Below are 22,730 nucleotides of genomic sequence, written 5' to 3' on the forward strand. Positions count from 1 at the left end.
ATTTACCTGGTAGTGAAGTTACTTTCTTCTGATGTTAGTTGTTGGTTTAGTTAGCAGGTCAGATGATACTCAGAGTTTGTCAAAAGGCTTACCATCTCCAGTCAAGATGTTAATTTGCATGCCTGTCATGGCTTGGAAAAGATTAAGCACTAGCCTTTTTTATAGTATGTCAGACTTACTGTGCTGTTATCTTGAAGTATTTTAAAGCCAAATAAAATTGAGATTTTTCAAACTGATTAGCTGGTGTGACTGCAAAAAGATTTTTGTATTCAAAGTCTTTGTTGTAGCAGCCATCATATCTGACTTGCTCCCTAGGTCAATAAAGATGAAGAGCTCTTGGTCTGTTGCAAAAGGAATTCATTGTGAATGAAGATTGTGCCTGCTTTCACATGCATACACTCACTGCAAACCTAGCAACATACATGTTTTCTTCAATTGATTAATATAGCATCAAATGAGACATACTGTTTCTCTGGAAAGCATCCTTGTAAAGCTGCCTGAAATGAGAGGTTAAATATCAAAGGGCCAACACAAAGAAACAGGATGATCAAACAACTAGCCTGTTTTGTGATTTACATGGAACATTTTGCTGATGATTAAGTAAAGAAAAACCTGCTGAGAGGAGGAGTAAGCAATTACACATTGAGAATATTCCTACTTATTGCCTTATTAGAAGTATTCATAAACTGAGAGACCCTCCACAGGGTGATCACTTACTAATTCTATATAGCCAACAGCTTTGATGTGTTTGCAGTATGTGATTTTCTTGGAGGAAAGGAAGAGGCAGGAGATATTAACTAAATGCATAATCACTGTGCATCAGAGGAAAAATTGCGAAGTTTGGGACACTTTGGTAAATAAAGGAGGCTGTGAACTTTTTAATAGCTGTATCCCATCTTCAACTGTCAACACTCTTTCTGAGAAAGCCAGAGAGTAAGATTAATATAATTGTTTTAAGCATTGGTCATTTCAAGAAACAGAACAATTTCCAGTAGTGGTAGAGAGATTCTTCATTGCCACCACAAAATAGCAGTGGTGATTATTGGCTGTGAAGGAGAGAAAACCTTGCTTACTAGATCATGAAAGTTTCCTTTCATTGAAATTTCCATAGACTTGAGAAAATGATGCGACGATCTTTTCTCACTAGATTAGTAATTCCAGGATCCTTCCTTCTTTATTATGCTTTCCTTCCTGCTGAGTAAACTTGCTTCTATGCTGACAGCCACTGTAAGCTCCCTTTCTCCTTCTAAGGAACTGGAAGGGTACTTGAGTAATGATGGAGGGTGGAGAATGTCTTATCTGTGTCTAGTATGTGCCAGTAGTGGACTGAAATATCAAGATTACTGCTAAATCTTTTAAATGATAGCATTTATGTCTCTGGCAAAATCAACAATGACAATAACAACAAAAACATAAAACAGATTAGTAGATCTTTGCCAGTTCCCTTACTTAGCTCCTAACACGTATCTGTATTGAAGAAATACAGTCTTATACTCCTACAGTACAGAAAGATTTCAGTGAAACTATAATTTTACTTTGAACGTTGACCCTGTATGGCACTGTAGGTATATCATTTGCCTTAATAAATTTTGAATAGGGTGTGATCGATCTGCAAGTAAAGAGCTTAATTAAGTATATGGCAGCCACAGCTCTGATACGAAGTTGATGAATGAAAACATACAGAAATAATCTTTAAAGAGGTTTACCTGGACGATCGTTAAGGTTCCAGGCTCGTTGTCCAGCCTAGCTTGACATGTCATAATTCATAATAAACTGCAGAATGGTGTTAGTTTTGGAAAGTCCTTCTGGCATAACAACCACTGTTGTAATACAATAGGGTTTTTAGTGGGGCCTTGTACTTATAACTGTTGTCATTTAATATTGTGGAGATCCATGATCTGCGCTGTGTCTTTCATTAAATGTAGAGCTGGCTAGAGGATGACAGTTCAGCTTTCATGGATTCTTTTTTTTTCTTCCACAGTGCAATGAAAACAAGCCCTTGTAGTATTTTTTGTTTTCCTTCCACATCATAAAATTGTCCTGAAATTCATTTTTGGATTGAAAAGCTAAGGTTTTACATCTAAACCTCATGTCTAGGCAGGAGAAGAATAGCTGAGATGATCTTTCTTTGTTTCATTTTCAGTCTTACTTGCACTAGTGATACTCAATTAGTTAATTGTTCTCACTTAGATGAAAGATGTTCTATAGAACGTGCAGAAATACTGGAAGTATTATATCCAACAAACAGTTTGCAAATAACACTTTCAAAATCTGTCTGAAAGTCTTATTCAACAGGATATTTTCCAAACAGATGGCAGAAGGAGCAGCTTTTCAGCAATAAGCCTTAGGCAGGTATTAGATACTAACTTGTGACATTTATCACACTGTCTAGGAGATGCATATGATTCACACTAGTCAGTCAGTTGCCTTGGTTTTAAGCAATTTCACGCTAAAAAGAAAACGCATTAGCAAAAGCTCTTTGCTATTTGGTTATGGTTATTTGCTTCCTGAGATTGCCTTCCTGCTGTGTCCTCACCTGTAAGCTAAAACCTGTATCATTTGATTGTTACAACCGATATATTTTTGTACAGACCACTGAACTGAATATTAAATCACAGAGGATAGCATAATTTATAGTAAAGATTCCCTTTTTTACCATACTTCTTATAGGTGATGACTTGTGACATGCTCCAGTCTACTGTATTGTAATTTCTTTCTTTTCATTTACTGCCTTCCCTATATAAAACCAATTCTGTTGATTTATCGGGAACATTTTCCTGGTGAAATGTGTTTGTCCACTGCGACTCTTAAGGTAGTGTTTCTGCATTTATAAATGATGGGTTTCATTCTCATTCAGACAGATACTTTTTCACGTAGGTATTGAGCATCATTTCATTTACAACTGATGGTGTTGCTATTGTCACAGCCATGAAGATCCCCCAGTTCTGCCTATCCCTAGGGCTCTTCCACCCTACCAACAGCCCAGGACCCCATTTCAGTCGCCAAGGCTGTCAGTTCCTGCCCTGGTGAGGCTGCAAGCAGGGCCAGTCCTCAACTCGCCACTCCCCACTCCCTGCACTTCCATGGGCCTTGCTGAGCCATGCTCAACCATGGCCCCAGCCATGGCCCACAGGGAGCCATTGGCCTGTGCTGTGTCCTGAAAAATGTGGTTATAGGTATTACATGAAACATGGGAGGATTTCATTTGCAGATACATAAAAATTACATTAGAGACCATCTGAAACACATTGCCAGTGCTAACATTTTGCTTTATCTGTTTCCCAGCTCTATCCCATGGAAAGATGAATATGTAACTCAATATAATAGTTAAAGACCTAGTTGCAGGACAGAAAATCACGGAGAGAAACGTGGAGGGATCTTACAAATAGTCACAGTGTTAAGATAAATGCCTCTGACCAGAGGTCAGCAGAGTTTTAAATGTGGGAGATAATGGAAACATAATCAGGTGCCATATGATATGTTGGTATAATGCATTTTTCATTTCACATCCTCTCTCTCTCAGTATGTCCTGTAATGTTTGGTGTATTTTTGTCTAACTTTTACCATGTCTGTAATGTAAAGGTACTTTACCATCCAGGGAAGAGATAAGATTCTATGAGCCTTCGGTAAAGTGGAAAAATAAGAAGGTGGGGTAACATGAGAAGTCAGCAGAGAGGTAGGCTATGCTACGTACTGTACGGGTGCTGTCATCCCCGTCCTGCGGGTCTTGGGAGTGGATTTATGTCATATTGTCTGCTTGAAAGCACTGGAGTTTTAAAGGAAATGCTGAGGAGAGTTGGGAATTTTATTAAAGCGCGTTACAAGATTGCATAAAGTACAGAACAGAGATAGGAAGCTGGTGTTGCATTTTCAGGTTATTCTCCCTTCTGTAGCTTTGAATTTTGATGCATTGCTGTCTGTTTAACACCACCACAGTAAGTGTTGTGGGTTTTTTTCAAATTGTGTTCATGCTTTTCCCTAGGAGTAAGTTACAATTTCCAGATACTGTATCAGGGCGTACAAATAATAGAGCATTTTTAATGTGGAAGTTCTCTGTATGTTAATTTTTAGAATAGAATTCTTCTACCACAAAAGAAAATGGGTGGAAAACAGGGAGAATTATGTCACACCTTCCCTGTACAGTTTTCTGAATATTCTGCCCAGGAGATATTGTTTGTTCTTCACTGTAAGCCATGGAAAATACCCCTAATTTTGGAGGGAAGTTCAGTGGAGTGTCTGTTAGTCCATGAAACTTGCATCTCAAAGTAGATTTGTTATTAAGAGGTTATGATCAGAGATGCCTACATAAGTAACCCTTACTAAGTGGAAAAGTCTGTGGAAACAAAAGTAAATTAATAACTTTATTGCTATTATAAATTAAAATACTCTGAGAAATACGTTAATCACTATGATGTGAACAGATCGTAATGATGTCTTCAATAATAATCTGGTTTTTTTCATAAATTTTAGAGTATTAAGAAACAAAAAGCATTTGTAGAGCTTACTACATACGAGGCTGGTTATGATTAGTCTTTTTCCAGAAGACTTTTCCTGTAAAACTGCTTTATTGTGGTTACAACATTCTTAATTTTAAAGATAAAGACTTCCTGCAAAAGCAGTGCTTTTGTAAATAGAGACTTTAGAAAATTGTCATTTTACACCATCTGCAACAGTGTACTTAGGATTTTACAGTCTTCTAAGAAACTACTAACCAACTTGAGTGATATTTTCAAGAACAATTGGAACTTGTTGACAGTGCTAAAAATTTGAAAATCCGTATTTTAAAGCAGTAAGAGTTTCATCTAGTGTAACAGATGATTTAGGCTACCTAGAGTTAGACTTTAAAATCAGCCATATGGGATAGAAGGCATCCCACTGGAAAAACAAGCATTTATCTCCCGATAAATTACTCATTTTTGCTTGTTTATTTTAAAGGACAACATACACAGGAATGTATTCATGGCAGATGAATTAGCTCCTATATTATGAGTGTGCAGTGTGGTTAGTGTGAACCATTTACACCACCCAGCACATCAGAAACCAGTCAGATCATTTGTTTCATTCCAGCTGTGCTCTTTACATTTACATGGGGCCTCGAGCAGAGGGGATTTCAACTCTCTTTTCTGATATACAAAGTTGCACTTCTTTTTCAAATGTTACCTTCATTAATCACTCAGCTTTATTAACTGAACAAAACAAAAATGTCTAAAATCAGCTTTCATTGTTCTGTTGAAGTAATGACTATTTAAGTAATAATGTAAAACTTCTCCCCAGTTCATACAAAGCCTGAAATTTTGGCTAATTCCCATAACTGAGGAGCAAAATTTAACCCTTAACACTTCAGACTTTTCAATGCAAAAGAAAATGTTGGAGATTTCTTAAAAGCAGTATACAGTGATGAAGTAAGTGCAATGGGAAGTCAGTAGGAAGGCTCTTAGACTTGTTTGTAATGAGAGACACGAGTGCGATTCGGTGAATGATGAATTCTGGGACTTGCCTGTGTCTTTCAGAAAACAGCCCACTAGTCTGTTGCTACCTTCTGGATTTTGATAAGCCTGTAACTATAGCAAAAGCAGCATTTTCTATGGCACTCTTCATTCCTGATCCTGAAAAGTTCAGAAATAATTAGAAATAGAAAAGTCATCATTTCAGTCTATCATATTATTTGAAAATCTTCAGATTCATTTAGATTCTAGGTGGTGTCTGTTATGATGTATCCAGTTCTGGGCCCTCAGTGTAGGAAAGAAATCAGTGGTCATCTGTGTTCACCAGAAGGCCCTCAAGAGGGCTGGAGATTGGAGTACTTGACCTGTATGAAGATGTTATGGAGTAGAATTGTTCATCAGAGAGCAGAAATAGCACCGGGGGGTTCACAGCAGCCCCTGAATACCCAAATTGAGAAGACAGAGACCAGTCCTTGACAGTTACACATTCCAAGAGGGCAAGAGGCAATGGGCATAAGTTAAACAAAAGTTCAGATTGGATATAAGGGGAAAAAACATCACCTTCAGGACAGCCTAGCAGCAGAACAGGGCTCCAGAGCATTTGGGCAGTGTCCGTCCTTGGGGGTTTTCGTGACTTGAGTTGGTAAAGCTGTGAGCAGCCTCATCTGACCTCACAGCTGAGCCCACTAAGGACAAAGAAGTGGATTATCTATATGCTGGTCTGAGCGTTCCTGAATCAGGTTATTGATGTAAGAGAGAAATGCAGTTTATGAGATACTTCTTATATAAGAACATCTCATTTACATTTAGAAAAAAAAAAAAGTCCAGTGAAGCAAGCATTGATAGTTCCCAACAATATTACTGTAAACTGGGATGCTTCACAAATTCCTTCCTAAGCAAAATGAAGGAAAGCACTGTCGTTCTGTCCATGTATTTCTATCTCCTCTTCATCACTGGGAGTAATTCTGATATATCCTGGTCCTTTCCATTCTTGATCCATTACACAGTATTCAGAAGCTTTCTACCTAACTATTATGAATTTCCATTCCGGTCTTCCCTTGATCTACATAATGCACAGTCAGGTGCTGGAATGTAAGGTTGTCTGCCCATTCCATCGCTGCTGGAGAAAATAATTCCGTCTGTGCTGTATCAGGCATCTTAGTAGAATCTTGGCTCATGAGCAGGCTTGCAATTTACTGTCTATAAAGAAAGATGTATATCTTCTATAAAGATTGTATAAAATCATGTCTCTTTACTGCTAAAAAATAAGAGCAGCATTGGAAATAAAAATGTGTGCTTGAATGTATTATCATCGGCTTCCATGCTTTAAAACTGCTCTCATCTACAGAATCTAGGACTGTGAATCTGAAAGTATCTGTATGCGCACTTGAAAGATGAAGAAAGTCTTCCTGCAGGCATTTTCACTTAGAAAATGAAAGCACGTTTATATGTGCTACCTTTTCAAAATATTTTCTGAGATAAAGTTATTCACAGAATAATTTCAGCAAGTCATTTTTGAGTCTCTTAGATCTCAGGCTGAAGATTATTTTCAAACAACTCTTTGAGAACAGATATCCAGAATGCAGGCTGAGTGAATTGGTATTCCACCAGCAGATAAAGCTGTATATAGCATATTCTCTCCCTGAACAGGAAAGTGTGGCTCTTATTTCAAGCTTCTTTTTTTTTTTTTTTTTTTTTTAATAGAAATACTAATTTTCAGATGGAGCTTAGTATCTAGATGCATCTGTTTGGTCTTTTCTCAAGTACCAGTACTGGTTAGCTTATTTTGAAGTATTCAGCAAAGACCTTAAAGAATCCCCATGCCAGGGGTTTACTGAGGAATCCACAAGAGGGTGGTTTAAGAAGGTGAGCAGTTCCATTCAACCCAGTAGATATATTCATTTAGCACAACAGAACGTGTGTATCGGAATCTAGGAACTTGGGTGCTGCTTTGGAAATCTCGACTATGAAATCTACCCTTTGTATTCCTCCCTCATCATTGCTGTCATTCCTGTGATGATTTTTTTCACCTGGTAGAACATAGCTACTGAAATGCTCCTAAATGGGGGTGAAGCTACTACATGAAGATGACCTTCTGGTCTTCCTAGCAGTGGGTCAGCCACAAGTCCCTCTCTGAGAGTGCCTGAAAAGCACACCCAGGTGTGTGCTCGAGTGGGGACGGTGGAACAGTGAGGTGACAGCAGGCAAAAGGGATTGCCGGTTGGGATAAGCTGGCAAAAGACCCCCATGTTCTTGGGCTGGTGCTATACTTTGCACACCACAAGGAGCACAGCTTGGAGAACACTGGGGGCTCCTGATCACAACAGGGAATAAGTCTGATGCAGGAGTGGAGCGCTTCTCAGCCTTAAGTCAGTGCAACTTCCTCACTGACTAGTCTTCACAGAAGAGGATATGAAGCATCTGTTTTTGTAGCATTGTTTTGTTTGGTTTGATCGTTTACCGCTGTTGATGCACTGGTTTCTCTATTGCATAGGTTTGTTAAGGAGGAACTTGTTTAAAAACACATCTATTGGTCTACCAAGGTATTTTTACATGTAAATCAGTGAAGGTATGACTTCATTTGACTGGACTGGAAAATCCACTTGACAGAGAAGCAACCTAATGAGGAAGGTCTTCCTTAAAAGAGAGTGATCAGGACTTGACCCATAGAGTCAATCTTTATATTCAAACTGAATTTAATTTGAATACTGTGAGACTAATCCAAAAAACTAGCATATATGAGAATTTGTCACCAGAGCTGGAAGTGAAAGAGAAACCCAGCAGATACCATATGTAATCTGTAGTGTATATATGTGCATATAGCACTCTTGTAGTGACTGTAAGTACACAAAGTACTGATGCCATGAACAAGTTTGCTTTCTGTACTGTATAAGAGTAAGTTTTTCAAAAGCACCTACAGGAACAGCCAAATTTTCCTGAGTATCCAGTGAATGGCAGCTACCTAAATCCCCATGGTGTCTGTGAAAGGCTCAGCCATCTGTGTTATCAGTAAAAGTACATCTGAGATTCTCTCCTTAGAGTTCAGCTGCTGCTATCTGTTTAAATACACAGCTTATGTAGCTTAGCACTGCCATTTCTTCATGCTTCAGTCCTTACTGTACACAACTACCTTAACTTGTCCATACAGTAGTGAAACTGTGTATGTTATGACAAGGAAATTGCCATGTTGTGTCTTCTCATGTGTAAGTGGATCCATAGATACTCTGTCTAAAGATGACATATTCAGGTTAATCGTCCATTAGGAAAACAAACTGTTCATCAAATAAAAAAGCAAAAAATCCCTATTTCAAAGAGTGTTGCGGATTTTTGAGGAGACATAAGTATACCTAAGGAGCAACTTTTTTGAATTTCAGGAATAGGCTATGTAAATGAGGCAGGAAAAGCTGTTCTCTTGCATGCTTTCTAAGTCCTGTGGACTTAAAAGGGAACTTAAAGAAACGTGCAAACTGTGTTGCTGTTGTTCACCTCTGTGATATGATCTCCCAGTGCAAGGCTACTTACTGGATCACTGAATCGTCAGTATGTTATTGTACAGCATGTTTTCATAATGGCCCACACTGTTGAGCTGAGTGGGGATATAGCAAAGAGATGTGGTTTTTAAAAGGAATTTTAAAATTACCTGAAATTCCTTCACACAAAGGTTACTCTTTATAGTTGAAATATACTTGGAGTCTTTTAGCAATTATACTACCTGGTAGCTGGAAAGCCACTTGCTTTAAGAAAACCTGATATCAGAAGCCTGTTTGGAGCATAGTGCACATCTAATTATCTTTCTTGGTCTTAATTATTTAGCAAGTGCTAATAAACTGCACGTATCATGACACTCATGTTTAATAAGCATATAAATTTAATTGATTTTTTTTTTTCCATCTCTTTGAAGACTCTCAGGCACGGAATTCAATCACAAGGCAATGGCATTATAACTTCCAGTATAACATCAGGTTTTAATAAGCCTCCTGTTTGCTGCACACATGTGCTTAGGACTGCCTGGAAACCAAATCAGTAGAGAAAAGGGATTACTTTAGATTACTTTGAAATGTGCATTGTTTGAAATGGCCTCTGGTGACCAGCTTTCATGAATGGCTGATTTTACTTGTGGGGCACGTCATCTGGCTCAATTATACCAGCCTCTTTTGCATGACAAGTGCACTTCTTGGGTGTGTTGAAATATGAAATTCTAAAACAAAGTAAATCAGATGGTGAGAAATAGATTTGAGAAACTGTATATTATTAGAAGCTTGTAAATTAACAGGAGACATTCTATTTTTGCCAAGAAGTATGTGAGAATTTTCTTTTAAAACCCGTTCACAGATTTGAGGTTAATATAAAAATATTTTTATTTGCTTTAGTGTTTTTTAACCATATTCACAGCATTAAAATAAAAGACTTATTTTCCTTTTCTCAAAGACAGTTAATTTCTTCTACCGTTATGTATTTATTTTTAAAATGTTATTGGAGTTTGCTGTTTGACATATGAAGTGTTGGAAACTTTTACCTACTAAGAATATTCCTCAACCTGTATGAAATTGTAAAAGTAGGTTAGGAAGTGTGCATTTCAAGTCACTGCAGGCTTTTTACTTTCCTGTCTGTGTTTGTGAAATTACAATGTAAAAACTTAATAATAATATAAGGTTATGATTCTCCATGCCTGCAATTACTTTAAATTATAGTTACTTTAAATTAATCTAGCCTGAGGCACCAAAGATACATCATTATAATACACAGATTACATTTAGAAGTTGAGCAGATAACTGATTGATTAATAAAGTGTGTTGGAAATCCAGTAGATAATGATTATATCTAGAGATGAGCTGCATTTTTTTGTGTTCACTGTAAATCCTATACTTTACAACTAAGATTAGAGGATTAACCTTTAATAAGAGATGGTAGATACTGGTTTTTTTTCCTGACTTCTGCTGTACATAAATGTGTTTCCCATGGCTGCAGGCTCAATATTCCCACAGGAAACTGGCCTGCAGATTTACACTTTTGTGCCTGGTAGCCTGAGATTGCAGTGTTTTCCTTTTAAATAGAAGATAGAAGTGTAAGATGTGAGAAAAGCATTAACGTTCCTAAACTGAAAACAGTCATCTGTCAACAGCTTTTTCCACTTAAGGACTTCACTGTGTTGGTGTAATTGAGAGTTGTTAGCCTTATTGTTGTTGTGGAGCGTTACAACCCTCTAGTCATCCAGGCCATATGATTTTAAAAGAGATTTCTGAACTGCTAAATTGCTTTGGTGTCACTTCCCTGAAAATGTATTATGCAATTTCAATCTATCTGTACAATCATAATGAAATTGCTAATCTCGTGATTTTGTTGGATTTTGATGTAAACTAAGTGCCCACCTGTTATGATTCAGACTATGTGAGAGTTTGAGAAGCCCATCTGCCCTTAGACATAAACATCAAAGATCCTGAGAGGCTGTACATATATGTGGCTGAGAAAACCCTCTTCACTCCCTTTCACCTTGAAATTCCCACATAGGCAAAACGTTCTTGAGTGCAGCAGGATTTCTAAATGGATAAATTTTAATTTCAAGCAAAGAACTGAAAGTGACAGGAATAAACCATTGATCCTGACCTTTGTGTGGACATTGGTGGGTGAAGCCACCTCCATTTAACATGATGCACATGAAGATGTCTGACCCTATGGGCAGTCTTCCCAGTTTTTCAAATGCACCAGACCAGGTGCCCACCAATGTGACTAAACACCGAGGTCACACTGGAAATTATTACACACTATCAATATCATATATCACAGAATGGCTTATGTTGGATGGAGCATTAAATAAAGATCATTAAGCTCCATCCTCCCTGCCATGGGCAGGGCTGCTGACCACTGCATCAGGCTGCCCAGGGCCCCATCCAACCTGGCCTTCACCTCCAAAGATGGGTCATCAACAGCTTCTCTGGGCAGCTATGCCAGCACCTCACCACCTTCTGAGTAAACGTTTTTCTCTGAACATCTAACCTAAATTTCACCTCCTGTAGTTTTAAGACATCCCCCCTTGTCCTGTCACAATCAGACTATATAAGAATTTGATCCCCCTCCTGATTTTAAGTTCCCCTCAAGTATTGGAAGGTCACGGTGAAGTCTCACTGAGCCTTCTCTTCTCCAAGCTAAAGAAGCCCAACTCCCTCAGCCTTTCTTCACAGGAGATGTGCTCCAGCCCTCCAATTAACTTTGTGGTCCTCCATCTGGCAGCAGTAACAGGGTGTCACCAAGCTTATAGCGCATTACATGCAACCTTACTTTCTCTGCTTTTTCTGGATATTCAGGATTCTTTTTGTTGTGATTTGCTCTTCTACTTTTCTTGTTGAAATTCTGGTTTTAAGGAAACAGAACTTTAGGGACATATTCCTGTCAAAAATCTTCATTAAAGATAAAACTGTCAAGTCAACTGATCATACGTAAAATACATCTGATGATAGTACTCTTCTGCTTGGGATCAGGAAAGCATGATCATATACTTGTCATGATTGATGCTTAGTATTTTGTGTTTGAAGTTTTTTATCCATTTATTTACACACACACACAAAAAAAATTATTCAAAATAGTCTTTTGCTTAAAAGGCGTAAGACAATATCATGTGCAATGTTAAGATATCCTGCTTTTTCTTCCGTGTTTTTGATAACATTCATCCAAGTTTCTAACGCTTGTCTGCAAATCTCAAAAATCTCCTAAGTGTCAAAACATTTACATGTGGAATACGTCTTAGTTATATACAACAAAGACAATTTGTGGAATCAGGAAACTTAAGTACAGTATAATAATCAGTAGGATACTGGATGGTAATGAAGAACAAAGCACTTAACTATGAAATTTCCATCACAGTAGGAGTTCCTTCCTTTGGGATCACTGTTATACCTCACAGTGATAATTTTCTGGGCATATATATTTCTAACATCAGGGGAACTAAAATTTGAATTCTTGTTCTCAACTCCACAATCCACTGTCTATGTTAGTCTTATTATTAATATGTCTTTCTTTGTCCGGAGTAGATCCATTTTTGTTTGTAAGGCTTTAACTGTGACTTTGGATCACGTACCATCCTCTTCACAGTTGTAAGAAAACACCAGAAATGTGATGTAGGAAAGATAAAGTTGTCAACCCTTTGTTACCACTTGGTTGTGCATTACTGGTCTGGAGCACTATGTATCTCATGTTCTTGGGGACAGCTATACGTCCAGAAGCCATACTCATTATCCCCACATTTGGCTTCAGATTGATAAGAAAGAAATCTGTTCATGTAAGGCAGATTCTCAATACAAGGATATGTGAAGGCCACATTTGAAATGTATGAAACATAATGAAGTCCACACACCTTTGAAACTTACAATGGAGAAATACACTTAAGGATATTCAGTATACTTTGTTTAATAAACAAAATGCATGCCTTTGGACAGATTTTTGTTGGCCAAACACTAAGTGGTATTTTGGGTGAGCACAGTAAAAAATGCACATGTCAAAACAGTGTGGATTTTCAAAGTGAAAATGATCTTTTTTCAAAACAGACTGTCATTTGTTATGTTCCAAATTAAATACAAAAAAAAAAAACAAACCCTTAAACATTTCTTGACAAAAATGAATATAAAATCTACAGATAGTTTCAAAAATTATTATTCTATTTTTCACTTTTCCTCCTGGTCACTGAAGAGATCTTGAAATAAAGTCCTCCTAGTTTTTATTCCACTGACAAAAAGTGGCCCTTCTATGCCAGTGTAATTCAAGTTTCACGGGTAATTAATTCTCCATGCCAACGAGTCCTTGAACTGCTCGTTATAATACTAGTAACAAAGAGCAAACTAAAGAACCACGTTTTCAGATTTTATCCCATTAAAGGTGAGTGCAAATTATGAATTTGTGCTTCTGGGGGGGGAAGAGTGACTGAAAATAAAAATTACATCCAGATGAGGAAAAATTGTCTGTCTGGATTTCCTGCTGCTCGGGTTTCATTTATTTGCTGACAATGTTTCAGTTGTCAAAGGTACAATCTTTTGGAAAAATGTAACATATCTATAAAATAGCATATATATAGAAGTTACAATTAGTATTTGTAAATTCTGGTTGGGGAAAACATTACCTATTGCAGTCTTGATTTCTGAACACTGCGCAATATTTGTTACGTTTACATCTGCGTGCGAATTTGAAAAGGTCCTTATAATTTCTTGTATTTTTGTCTGTTTCCAAAGATTAATTACAGTGTCTGTGGGGACACTTGTAGACTACCAGACAGTATCCAGCACAAACACTGCAGCCTTGTCTTCCCTGTCATGGCTGTATTTTGACACTTTTCTTTACTTCATTTCCTTCTAGAACTGGGAATCAGACTGTAAGAGGGCAGGTTCTCAAAGAATGTTTCCGAATAAAGATTTGTCTTATGTAAAAATGAAATTATGAGCTACAAAAGGTAGTATTACTGTGCTTGTATGCAAGGACAATTCGATGAAACTTGATTAACTAACTTAATACATACAGATCAGTCTTCATCATTTCCTTTATCCATCAAGGGGAAAAAAATCAGATAGTTGGAAAAGAAACTCTTCTTCATGCTCGTTTTTCCATAAAAGAATTGTTTAAGGTAGCCCTGGCTTGCTCAAAAAATCTAAAGCTAAATGATTTTTTATAAAAACCAGCACATCCCAAAGAGGGTAAAATGAATAATGCTTGATAATGTTAATTTGCATTAGTGTGAATTTTATTAGCACTAAGGTGTAATTGTCAGGAACTTGCAGTTTCATACTGTGGGGGATTATTCAAACACGTTGGTGCCAATGTTTGCTCAGTGCAGTCAGGATGACTGCACTTTCTGGGTCAACATTGTCTGAAAAAGTTTGCTGTACAGTACAACTGATGTAAGAAACTAAACATTGAGTCTCACTTCACGTATCCTTTCACTCTTTGTGAGGTGAGTCAAAGTTTTGCTATTTAAAGATCAGAGGTAGAGAAATCATATTTCTCCTTTGCACCAAGAGCATGTAGTGTCTGGTGTCTGTCAGAAGAATGCTTAATTCTTCAGTAATCTCGTTCTTCAGTGCTTTTGTTGGCTTCTGTGCTCAGCTTAGAAACAAAATACAGGAAAACTGAAGTATTTTTAATAGTCAGTCTGGACTAATGACAGACTTCCAGTCTGCTTACCTGAGTGTTGTGTAATCATCCAAATGGCATGTAATTTTCAGTGCCCAGCCCCGATATTGGCTTTGAGTGCTACAGTGCTCGTCAGAAGCTGCAATGTTTGATGGAGCAGAGACAATGAAAGACAGAATCTCTCTGCAACAGACACTTGGATTTTCCTTTTAAAGACATTCACACTCTTATGGTGTAATTACAGCCTGCCAGAGTGAGAAGCATGAAACTGTTTAGCTTGTGAAGCTTAAAATAAAAGGTGTATGTGAAAACAAGAACACAATCCTTTTCCTAGCAGTCCGGTACCAAATCCCTTTCCTTCCCTCTCCTATGGCTTCTTCCCTGAAATTTAGAGCACCTTCCTATTAACGTATTTTTAGGTGAGTGATTGGACTTCTTTTCTTTTTTTCTTTTTTTTTTTTCTGTGTTGCTTTTGTTACACTCTTTGCACTTAGTTGTGGGTTTATTGTTAATGTTTTTTGTCTAAATACACAACTCAGCTTGAGAGCACAGATCTTCTGAATGATGCTCCAGTCTAATTATATCATGTCCACCCCAGTTCCCATGCAGCCTTCCCCATAAACAGACTTCTTGGACTTGGGGCGGGGGGGGGGATGCTCACTGACTGATGTCACCATGCTTCATTTATAGCCCCAAAATTATTTATGTGGCAGGTCAGTACTCTGGAGGGAGCAGGCTTGACTCCACTGTTTCTTCCCTCCCCCCCCCCCCCCTTCCCTTTTGCCCCCAGAAATTCCCTCCTTTTCATTGTGTAACGGGACAGTTTTGCAGTTCTTCACCCAGTAATGCAAAAGATGTTCAAGTATGAGTGGCTGCCCATTCCTCCCCAGGCCAATCAGTCATTTCTCAGCCGCAGGTTTAAATCTGCTGCAGCGAAGGCAAGCCTGTGTGCTTGCATTGGGTCTTACAAAAGCAAGGCTGTGTGACTGACAGACATGGAGAAGGGGCTCCAATAAAGCACCCAGCTGAGTCTGGAAATGAAGTATCAAGGACAAGGCTGTGCCAGGGGTACCGTGCATTATGGATGAGGCATGCGGGTCCACTGCTGACTGATTGAGGGACAGTTACGCTTCTTCACAATGCTGGGTAAGATCATCTGGACTGTCACTTGATATGAGCTTTCTTGTCAGAGGGAAGATGACTTTTCATGTCATGATCCAGTGCAGACTGCAAATGACAGCCTTGCTGTCCTCTCTGCTTTGTAAGGGTTTAGCTGCTCGTGCAAGTGAGTTAAGCTAAAATAGCTTTACTGCTTGCCAGGTGCCATAAGCTGGAATTAACTCTTATTTGCAGAATCTCAGGCTGCCTATAAATGTTGCAAAAGCACCTGTGTTTGATGACAGGATGTGTATCTCCGTGATCTCTAGCAGCCAAAGTGCCATCTAATCGCTGCATGGATATGTATGGTATTAAATTAGGCTGGTGAGCTGAGGGGGATGCAATTTTTTTTTTTTTTTTTTATTCTTCTATTTCAGGACAGAGGAAGAAGCTGTACTGAACAGTTCTGGAGACTTTGAAGCACAAGCACAGTGCTGAGGTCTTTGACTGACAGACCTTCTGCTTTTTCCTTCTTGCAGGGCTCCTCCTACAGATGTTCTGAACACGTCTGCATCCCAGCAATTTTGTACTGTGCCCAGGTACTGATTGTACAGAACATGCTGCATAAAAAGAAGCATGGGGTATAGGAGAAGGAGCATTGTGAGGAATATACCAAGAGAAAGTGTAGTTGCAGAAGGACCAAGTTTATTCTTAGAAAATGATAGATTAAAGCTCCTATTCAACAATATGGCTTATAGTCATGTCAGACAGTATGTGTCAGGTTTGACTTCCCTGAGTATCATCTTCTCACTGTGTGACTGGAAGTTTAATTATTGCTTGAACAGAATTTCTTTTCCTCCTTGCAGGTCTTGAAAACTAGAGTTCAGGCACTTCTGGATTGTTTTTTTCATTGAAATATTGGAAATACTATGAAGACCTCTTGGTTTGCACTCCTCTTGGCAGTGCTCAGTACTGAACTGCTGACAAGTCATTCTTCCACTCTCAAGTCCCTGAGGTTCAGAGGCCGTGTGCAGCAGGAGCGAAAAAATATCAGACCAAATATCATCCTTGTGCTCACGGATGACCAAGACGTGGAGCTAGGTGAGAAAAAATTCTTATTTGCTACTTCATTTCCTCATGTGTGTTTCAATAATTTCTGCCAGGCAAGTACTTTAAACTCAGAGAAGGCAGTGGTTCTGAAACAATATCAGAATGTGGGATGGATTTGGAAAATGAGTTAACAAATATTATTTAATAGTGTTTATAAGGTTTAATTCCAGACTTTAGGAAATATATGCTTGTCAAAATCAGCTGTAAAAGGACACATAAGATTAATTTTTATGTGAATTATTTGAAATTGATGTGTTTTAAAACTGTGGTCCATATGTAACAGTAAGATAGTTTTGCTTTCACCAGTTTACTAAATATGTGAGTACAACCTGGGTATTTCAGCCAGGAGTGATTTTTTACATATTTATTCTTAGGGTGGAAAATGTTAAAACACTTGAACGATGTTCCAGGAGACCTTTGAATGTTTTCCATTATGTAAGTTAGAAAGACATTATAATGGTTATGCATATAACTGATTTTTTCTTTTACTGCCTGAAGTGAAAAATTAAGGAGAGAAAGAGGATCATTTTAGGTTCTCCCAAGCAAATATTTTAGTTCTGGGGATGGAAGATAGGATCAAAAAGGTGAAAAAATGGCAAATCAATTTGAAATGAAATCTTGCATTCTTAGGGTTTTTTAACAAAAGGCACGCTCTTAATAAAAGTAAGGTGAATTTGTAAACATAATGCCATATAGGTTGATAAAGCAAAATGCTTCTCTCATAAAACTTGTAAGAAAATAATTCGTTTCTTCTAAGATTGCATACATTCAGCCAGAAACCTGTAGACAAAAGGTGGACTAGATCTAAAAGCAGCCCCAGAAACTCATGACTTACTGGCATTTTTGTATTTGTCATTATACAATAATAATTTACGCAGTCATTTTGGATTGTGAGAATACAATTAAGAAATTGTATTTTGTGACTGAGGGTTAATCCTTTGACGCAGCAGCTATCCCCCACAGCTCCACAAGCAGGCCCTGAGATCTGAGTACATCTTATCTATTTCATTTCTTGCTCTTTCAAATGTCTGCTCTGTTTAGCTGTGCTGCATAATGAATGGCTGTTCCTGGCTCTATTTTTGGCCTAAAATACAGCTATTACAATAGGAATGCATTTCTTCTGGATAGAGTCGTTCTGAAAATTTCTCTAAAAGGGTCAAGTCATGTCTTCCTTTTTGTGGTCAGAAAGAGCCTGCGTTCTCCAGGGCACTGGGGAAGGTAGGTCAGCAGACACATATCTCTGAACAGCGTTACCGATGAGCTGTCTTCAGTCTTGTGAGAGGGTGTGCAAGTGGTGAAAGAGCAGGAAGGATGTGGCAAGCCACTTTGTTCATTTTGTGGAGCTCCTCTCTTTGAAAGCCGCATTGGATGCTCACAGAGGCTCTGGCTCTTATTAACAAGCAGTTGAGCAATAGCCTGGACATACATGCATTCCCACTGCATTGAATGAAAGACGCAGGTTTCCCCTTTTCATAGATCATTTCACAGGAAACAGGATTCAGCCCCAAGACTTACTGTACTGCATTATTTGCACTTCTACTAATAAATCATTCTGCTTATTTGAAAAACAAAGCCATACTGTTTTCCATGTGTGAATTATCCCCTTGCCCTTTTGTGATTCCTGAGAAAAAATCCCGAGTTTCCCAGAGGTCAATGGGAAGTAACACTTTATGCCACAAGCAGAATAAAGCTTAGGGCACAATTATCCAAAACTCACAAGACTGAAAGTCTCTTGATATGGATTATTTGCTCTTATATTCCCAGCATGAACATTTCTAAAAGCTGTTCTAAATGAATGCTTGAACATAAAAGCATATAAGGTGCGCTACAGACTTCAATCAGGAAAGATTTGTCTCCAGAGCATGCGTAGACATTGAACCAAAATATTCAGCTGCCTGAGTGCAAATGATATAGAGGGGAATTATCCGAAGTAAAATTTGCAGGAATCTGAGAACTTGCATTTAGTTAGTGCTCAAAGCAGGCTGTCATATTGATCTGTACCGTCTCCCTGAGTTCTGCATTCTGAATACAAAGAAGTTTAGCAGAGCTGCTGTCTCATACAACTTATCGGATAAAACCCCCAAATTTCTCCACAACTCCAGTCAGTTCTTGTACATACTGGGAGGAATGTGGTACAGAGGAAGGGTATTACTGATCAGCTTGAAGATGGTGGCTTAACCAATATGAAGCAGCCCGTCCACAGCTCTTGAGAAAAATCAGCAAGAACTTTGGTTCCCAGGGCTGGGAGCTGATTGGTCAAACTGGACCTATGTGTACTTTATAGCCCCCACCAAGATTCTGAAGTAGAGGCGGAACTGCCTGACACTGAGGCAAACTCATATTTGGCTCAAGACTGGCACATCGTTGCAGTTCGGCTCAAGACAAAGCGCTGGGTTCCACAGGAGCCAGGAGTCACTGCACCCCTGGAGGCAGCGTATTGCTGCTCCTCAAGGCAGTGGTCCCAGCTTCCATTGAGGTCATTTCTATATTCCTTTCAGAAATTAGGATAGGTATTTCCAACTTTATGCTCAGTCTTTAATCACTTCCTCAGTCCTCAAGCTTCTACATCGCTTCTTTCTCCTATGTACTTCTACATATCAGTCCCTCAAGCCATGACTCCGCAATAATTCACAAAATCCTCACAGTGAATAGTTTTTTGTGTAACATCAGAAAGGAGTCAAAACTAATGAATACTTTGGTAGTTCTAGCATTCCTAACTCAGAGCCCGTTGAGCTTTGGAGAAGTATGAAAAAGCTTTAGAAAGTGGGGGGAAAATTCCAAAGAACTAAAACAAGGTAACTACCTCTGCCCACTTGTTTACAGCCTATTGCACCATCCAACAAAATCCAGATAAATGGATTTATACCTATGTATACATACATATAAAGGGATGGATTTCTATCTGTATATACATACATATAAATGCATCCTGTGCTTTCAGCTGTTGGAGAAGGGATCACAGCTGGCCACATCATATGAGGCATAACTTGCCTGATTTCCTTTCCAGCTTCATTAGAAATTTCAAAGCACTAAAAAATGTAATCTGAAAAAATGAAGATACGTTCTGAGATTTTCAAAAGCCCATCACCTTCCAGTTGCCGTGCTTTCAAACAAATTAAGACAAGATGGTTTTAGCTGTCCCATTGTGTAGATGCCCACCTGTGATACATATGGGTGAAAATCCATACCAGCTTTACTACTCTTTAAGAAACCTTGGTTACCACACATTTCTCAACATATGAGGACAATAGTTGGAGACGTGACACTGAATTTTGTGTTTGACAAAACTTGCTCACTTCTGTGTCCAAAATGGCTGTTCCCAGTTATCTGGTTCCCTTCAGGTGCTTCCCACTTGGTCATGTAGAGTGTGAGCATCCTGCTGTCAGACAGCGCCTGAATGTGTGTGCCCTGAAGACTGTGGGCCAGATGGTAGAGAGCACAAGCTGTGAGGAGAGCTACAGACAGCAAAGGATTATAACTTCTATGAACAAGTTTTATCTCCTGCTTATGTTTTGTTTTCCAAATGAGGAAGTCTCACCTGCTTTGAAGTGTCTGTTTCAGAATTTCCAGAGGGGCTAAATCTATTATTGGTGTCAGTAAGTGCATACCTGGAGGAAAAAGTTACTCATAAACAGCAGGTTTGCAAGAGAAGAGGGCTGACCAAGCAGAGGAATGAGGAATTGCTCTAACAACTATTCATCTCCAACGCAGAGAGGCATGAAAGTGCACAGTGGTCCTGCTGCTGCTACTGTGCATTAGAGTAGCACAGCAGTGCACTCCCGTCCAAACACCTACAAGCACTTTGCAGCTAAGCTCTGTCATAAACTGACATTTCAAAAATGTCCAAGCTATTAAAAAAAAAAAAAAAGGGGCGAAAAGGAAAAGCCAACCTTGTGTACAAAACAAAGACATATAGAGTGAGAAACATCTCTCATTTGATTATAATTTAATAACTCAGTGAAACGCTCCCGCTCACACAAATGGAAGACCTTTCATGCTCAGGGAGCTCTCAGTCACTCTCTTAGTTCTCTGTATCTCTAAACACGTGGTTTTTATCTGTACTGAGTTCAGGAAAGCACAAATGCAAATGCTCTGTATTTAGAAAAGAAAGACTTTGAAAGAAGAAGAATCCAAAATGAATCGTTTGCTATCTCTGCTCAGGGTGCTGAATGTATCCTTAAAGACACAGGTATTCTTACTGCACCGGAAGATACTCATCATTGAATCTATTAACGTTGGAAAAGACCACTAAGATCATCTAGTCATCACCACCATGCCCACTAACCACATCCCTCGAGATCCATAAACTATTTCAAGAACTGCCTCTTCCTCTTTTCTTTAATGAAAACAATTGTGATGCAAAAGATTTCACACTCAGCACTGACTCTTTAGCCCAAAAGCTAAACTGAGCATGCTGAACATTAGCTAACAGCTAATCTTCATAAGATTTTACTGCTTACATCTACAGATGAACTTCTTGGCAGTTCTGTGTTTTTAGAGATACTTCTTTTGTGGTTTTAAAACTCTGTTGTTTTTTAAGTGACCCAGGCACAACCATCAAGAAAAACTCTTATTCTATCCACAGAATCAATGCTTTTAATTTTAATTTTACATTTAAGCTGACCGCTGTCTATTATGAAAAATGAATTGTAAAACCAAAGGAAAAAAAAAAGGAAATAGAATTCCAGAACTGTCTTTTTACAGCCAAATTTGTGTAAGTATTAAAATTCACAGACGTTTCCTGGCAGCATACTGACAAACCCATAGTTCACACTCACCCTTCAATCTCTGCTCTTTTGGATAACCAAAAGAGCAAAACTTGACAGCTGTCAGCAGGTACTGACAGACTCTATCAGGAACTGTTCAGCCTTTTTGCAGTCAGAAGCATGCAAGCCCTGCCAGTCTCACCTTGTTTTTTCTTAAGATGTTTCGAATAACACCGAAAAATTTTTAAATTGAATCAATGCAAAAGTGTGTTGAGAATGCAAGAGTTTCTTGAGAAAAGTTCTGAATTTTGCTAATACTTTTTACAAGCACATTCATCTCCAAAATCTGATGTAGAGCACAGTATTTTAGCTTCGGAGCCAGCCATGCTGATCCTGAACCCAGAGAAACTTCTGCTTAGGGAGATCACTGCCAAATTCTCTCTTTCTCTTCCCAACCATCTAGTCCTTCCTTCCCTTCCTTCTTCCCTCTTTCTGCCCTCTCTCTCTTTCTCTCTCTCTCTGATTATCTGATAAAAGGGAAGGAATTGTAATAGATTCATTAGCAACCTCAGAATTTTACATATTTTACTGGCACATTGATGCAGTCTGTATAAAATACTGTTCTCCTAGAGCAGTGTTTGGAGAACTGTTGACCTATGAATTTGATATAGTTCTAAAGTTCTAATGCTATATTTCTAGATTAATCTGCACTTCTGCTTTGTTTTGAAGCCTGAGGGGGAAAAAATGAAACTCAATCTTTCTGGAATCCTAAAAAATATTTTTCATTGATATAAAAAAAGATTTTATATTTTCTTCTAAAATTACCTAAGTTATGGAGTAATAGAGACTGATGTCTGAAAGAAAGGTCATCGCTGATACTCTGCTTTTCATGACAAAGTAGCATCCAGTACGTTCCAACTGCTTTTAGCAGCAGAGTGATAATCAGATCCACTTATTGCAGGGTCCTTACAAGTCATGAACAAAACCAGACGGATTATGGAGAATGGAGGGGCATCCTTCATCAATGCCTTCGTAACCACCCCAATGTGCTGCCCATCGCGTTCCTCCATGCTGACTGGAAAGTATGTGCACAACCACAACATATACACCAACAATGAAAACTGCTCTTCTCCCTCCTGGCAGGCCACTCATGAGCCACGCACTTTCGCCGTGTATTTGAATAACACTGGGTATCGAACAGGTAAGAGGCAAACACTAACTCTGTGTTCAAGTAATGGTGATGGATGTTGAATATGGGGTC

The 22,730-nt window shown here is 38.6% G+C and overlaps 1 protein-coding gene across 4 annotated transcripts in view; it reads left to right on the forward strand.

The window, feature by feature from the left end:
• SULF1 (sulfatase 1) overlaps nt 1-22,730 on the forward strand; it is a 106,278-nt gene that overhangs the window by 22,865 nt on the left and 60,683 nt on the right. For 3 of the 4 annotated variants that reach the window (XM_052704894.1, XM_052704897.1, XM_052704896.1), the window contains exons 3-5: nt 16,193-16,252; nt 16,520-16,754; nt 22,431-22,670. In XM_052704894.1, coding sequence (XP_052560854.1) covers nt 16,583-16,754; nt 22,431-22,670 — 412 coding nt within the window. In that variant the 5' untranslated portion in view covers nt 16,193-16,252; nt 16,520-16,582. The remainder of the gene's footprint in view (nt 1-16,192; nt 16,253-16,519; nt 16,755-22,430; nt 22,671-22,730) is intronic. The other variant, XM_052704895.1, reaches the window with a different exon arrangement.

This window comes from Tympanuchus pallidicinctus, unplaced genomic scaffold (genome assembly GCF_026119805.1).
Source record: "Tympanuchus pallidicinctus isolate F22 unplaced genomic scaffold, pur_lepc_1.0 scaffold5, whole genome shotgun sequence".
NCBI lineage: Eukaryota > Metazoa > Chordata > Aves > Galliformes > Phasianidae > Tympanuchus > Tympanuchus pallidicinctus.